Source organism: Carlito syrichta, unplaced genomic scaffold (assembly GCF_000164805.1).
Source record: "Carlito syrichta isolate Samal-C Ts95f unplaced genomic scaffold, Tarsius_syrichta-2.0.1 Scaffold312159, whole genome shotgun sequence".
Taxonomy (NCBI): domain Eukaryota; kingdom Metazoa; phylum Chordata; class Mammalia; order Primates; family Tarsiidae; genus Carlito; species Carlito syrichta.
In genome coordinates this window covers 395,299-399,936 of record NW_007256255.1, presented here as the reverse complement: position 1 = coordinate 399,936, position 4,638 = coordinate 395,299, and the positions used below count along the sequence as shown (strand labels likewise).

Here is a 4,638-nt window from a genome sequence, read left to right as displayed (position 1 = left end):
GCTCAGCCTGTAATCCCAGCGCTTTGGGAGGCCGAGGTAAGTGGATTGCCTGAGCCTGCGGGTTCGAGACCCGCCTGGGCAACTTGGTGAGATCTCATCTCTACAACAAATAAAAAAATTAGCCGGGCGTGGTAGCGCGCGCCTGTAGTTCCTACTTGGAAGGCTGAGGCGGAAGGATTGCCAGAGCCCAGCAGGTCGAGGCTGCGGTGGCCAGGAGCGGCCACTACACTCCAGTCTGGGCGACAGAGTGAGATTCCAACTCAAAAAAAAGAAAAGAAAAAGATACCTACACATGCATGTTTATTGCAGCATTATTCACAATAGCAAAAACATGGAACCAACCATGCTGCCCATCGAAGGAGGACTGGAAAAAAATGTAGTACATATACACGACGGACTATTATGCAGTTATAAAGAAGGACAAAATTATGAACTTCGCAGCAACTTGGATGGACTTAGAGTCTATAATACTGAGTGATCTAACACAGAAACAAAGAACTGAGTACCACATGTTCTCACTCATACGCGGACCTTGAACAATTATCATAATACTGTAAAAAAGGCATTGGCAGTAGTGGGCAACTGCCAGGGAGAGAGGGCACATGTCATCAACAAGGGTACCTGCATAATGAACATTTATATACCTAATCCTAAATTGTATCCCACATCTTTAAAATTAAAAATTAAAAAAAAGAAAATCTCTTTTCAACTCTGAGTTAAATTGTTTCCATTTTAAATATGCAATATTAGAAACGTAGAGTCCTTTTTTGAATAAAGTAGGTAATCTTGACAATTTAGTGAAATATGATATTTCTAATTTTCTCCTCTGACTCCCCAGAAGACTCTCCAGAAAAGTTATATAACCTAGGCTCTTTGCTACTTATAATTACGATGTATTTCTTGTACTGGAATAATGAGCAGTATGATATTTCACTCGAGTGTATGAGGAAATGCCTGCTACATGACTCTACATGTTACAGCATTCGATAAGAGGACCAAGCATACAGCACCCCCCGACGACTTGACTTTTAAGCTCGATCGATCCATGTTGTATTACAAATTATCATCCCCCCAGGACCCACGATTATTTTTGGCAACCAGAGTGAGTGTTCAGATAATGTGAATTTTTTTTTTTTCCTGATATAGCCTTTATACTTCAGGGTAGCCCATGAATCAACAATAGAAATAGATATCAACTATGGCGAGGAAAAGCTTGCGTGTCAGAAAATGTTACCTGTTTTTGCAGAAGTGACCTGAAAAGAAAAGTTTAGAAAATTAGAACCATCAAGAAAAACACCATTTGGTTAAATGTAAAACATTTACATTTACAACAGAGCAATAACCAATGAACCACAACGTTTTTCTACCTAACGTGAGCCATCGTTCAATCCATACAAGTATTTATCCATACAATTCACTTCCCAGCACCCAAGTCTCCCACAAAGAAACCCGACATAGAATTTAGAGACTGGAGGCAGATCTCATTACTATTTCGTTTTTTCCCCTTTGAATCTGCCCTATTGAACCAAGTCAGTAGCTGCTGACAGATTTTTCAGAAATCTTTGTTCTTAAAAATAAATGATAATCTTGTTTTTTTTCTCTAGCGTATCGCCTTAAATTTCAAACACACAAACATATGCAATCTGGTTTCGAACCCAAAGTATTTTAGCCTCTATCTCCCACTCCCCAGCCCTCCAAAGAAGAGAAAGATAATGAAAGATAATGTGTCTTTTTCCCCCCTGAATAGTTGCAGATGGTTGGAAGGATGAACTCACCATGTTAAGACAGATAAGACAGACTCCAATCAAGGTCAGACATGTCTCCGGTCCACCAGCCATCCTGGGGTGCGCAGCACTGGCATGACACAAAACAAAGCAAACCGGCCCTCTTTGGTCCCCAGGAGGGCGGCGCCATTGGTGACTGGGATGTGGGCTGTGATGCTGGGAAGAGACCCCAGGAATGGCTCCTCCCCTTCAGTGAGGAGCTCACCTGTCATGAGGGGCACCTGGAGACCGGCAGGACGGCACTGCAGAGGCTGGAAAAAAGGAGCGAGGTGGGGGAAGCCACTCCAGGCGGACCGAGAAGCGGCTGTCACTTTGATTTCAAAGTCATCCATGGAATGCCCTCCTTTTCTCTTCAGAAAAATTTTTTTCCAAATAAAAGTTGTACAAAGCTGTACAGAAAAGGGTCGATGTGGTGGAATGATTATTTTACACTTGGGGATCCTGACCAGTTTCATGTTTTGTTTTTCACCTTTATTCATTGTTTTTGATTGTTGTTGTTTCAGTCCAATCACACCTGTCATCCTAGCACTTTGGGAGGCCGAAGCAGGAGGATTGCTTGAGCCCAGGAATTCGGGACCAACTTGGATAACAAAGGGAGACTTTGTCGCTATAAAAAAAGAAAAGAAAAGAAAAACACACAAAAATTCAAAATAAGTGATCAGTCCTGCTGTCAGGAGCAATTTGCTGCAAAGTGTCAATATGCAAGATAAAAGGACAGGAGCATGTCCCTGTGCTGAGAAAGATAGTGAGGGGACCCTGGTGAACCATTAAACTCTCGTCCCCAGAACTACCCTGCAGTTCCAGTACCTCTTTATTGGAAAACAGGGTTTCACTATGTTGCCCAGGTTTGTCTTGAACTCCTGGGTTTAAGCAATCCTCCTGTCTTGGCCTCCCTAGTATCTGGGACTACAGGCATGCAACACTGAGCCTGACTAGTTCCAGTACCTTTTTTTCTAGAGCAATCGTCCTAGTTCAGGCTCTTCATAATAACAAGCATTTTTATTTTGCTGTTTTTTTTTTTTTTTAGAGAGAAGAGGTCTCACCATCTTGCCCAAGCTGGTCTCGAACTCCTGGACTCAGACAATCCTCCCGCCTCAGCTTCCCAAAGTGCTGGGATTACAAGCATGAGCCACTGCACCCAGCCAATAATTAGCATTTATTCTAAGCATAATAATATATAATTCTAACAATAAACAAGTGCATAAATGATAACAAACATAATTAACTGGCTTGTTTGAAATCACACAAGTGTGAAACGGTTGAGCTGGAATTAAAACTCATCAGTCTGCCACCTCTGTTTCCAACCAAGAGAGTGCTGCCAAAAAGAGGACGGAGTTGGATTTACCCTCCCTGACTTCGAGATTGATTATAAAGCTACAATAATTAAGGTGGGGTGACATTGGCGTCAAGACAGATAATCAGTGGGACACAGAGCCCCAAAACAGACACTTGCGTACATGGACAATTGATTTTCTTTTCTTTTCTTCTTTTTTTTTTTTGAGTTGAAGTCTCACTCTGTCACCTAGGCTGCAGTGCAGGGGGCACACTCACGGCTTCCACAGCCTCAACATGCTGGGTTCATGAGATCCTTTTACTTCAGCCTTCCAAGTAGCTGGAATTACAGGCATGTACCTGTAATCGACCATTTTCTGTGTGTGTGTGTGTGTGTGTGTGTGTGTGTATGTGTGTGTACACATGAGTGTTTGTGTATTCTCAAAACCCAATAATAAGGTCAGATGTGGTGGCTTATGCCTATAATTCCAGCACTTTGGGAGGTTGAGGCAGGAGGATCACTTGAATCTAGGAGTTCGATACCAGCTTGGGCAACATAGGGAGACTCCCATTCTACCAAAAAAGAAAAGGAAAAAAAATTCTTAGGCTTGGTGCGGTGGCTCACACCTGCAATTCCAGCACATTGGGAGGTAAAGGTGAGAGGATTGCCTGAGTCCAGGGGTTCCAGACCAGCCTGGGAAACTTGGCGAGACCTCGTCTCTACAATAAATCAAGAAAAATTAGCAGGGCATGGTAGCACATGCCTGTAGTTCTAGCTACTTGGAAGGCAGTGGCAGAAGGATCGCCAGAGCCCAGCAGGTCGAGGCTGTGGTGGTCATAAGCGTGCCACTGCACTCCAGCCTTGGTGACAGAATGAGACTCCAACTCAAAAAAAAAAAAAAAAATTATCCAGGTGTGGTGGTGCGCACCTATGGTTCCAGCTACTTGGAAAGCTTAGGCAGAAGGATCATCTGAGCCTAGTAGGTTGAGACTGCAGTGGCCATGAGCAGGCCACTGCACTCCAGCCTGGGCAACAGAGTGAGACTCTGACTCAAAAAATAAAAATAAAAATTTAAAACAGGACCAAAGTACTGAGCGTGGTGGCTCATGCCTGTAATCCCAACACTATGGGAGGCTGAGGTGGGAGGATTGCTTGAGGCTAGGAGTTCGACACCAACCTGGGCAACATAATGAGACCTCCATCTCTAAAGAAGCTAAATTTTTTTAAAAATTTAAAAAATAAAAAGGTTCGAGACCCGCCTGGGCAGTGAGACCTCATCTTCAATAAATCAAAAAAATCAGCCGGGTGTGGTAGCGCATGCCTGTAATTCCGGCTACTCGGAAGGCTGAGGCGGAAGGATCGCCGGAGCCCAGCAGGTCGAGGCTGCGGTGGCCGGGAGCGGCCACTGCACTCCAGTCTGGGCGACAGAGTGAGACTCCAACTCAAAAAAAAAATAAAAAAAATAAAAAAAATAAAATAAAATAAAAAGGAAACAATTTAACAAAAATGTTGCAAAAGATATGAACAAACACTTTACATAAAAAGACATACACATGGAAAATAAGTGCAAGGAAAAAAACC

At 43.2% G+C, this 4,638-nt stretch overlaps 1 protein-coding gene across 1 annotated transcript in view; it reads right to left on the bottom strand.

Moving 5' to 3' along the window:
* FNDC7 (fibronectin type III domain containing 7) overlaps positions 1-1,838 on the bottom strand; it is a 35,024-nt gene extending 33,186 nt beyond the window's left edge. The window contains exons 1-2 of the mRNA XM_008069657.1: positions 1,776-1,838; positions 1,235-1,253 (exon numbers count right to left, since the gene is read on the bottom strand). Coding sequence (XP_008067848.1) covers positions 1,235-1,253; positions 1,776-1,838 — 82 coding nt within the window. The remainder of the gene's footprint in view (positions 1-1,234; positions 1,254-1,775) is intronic.
* Between the last annotated feature and the right edge of the window lie 2,800 nt (positions 1,839-4,638).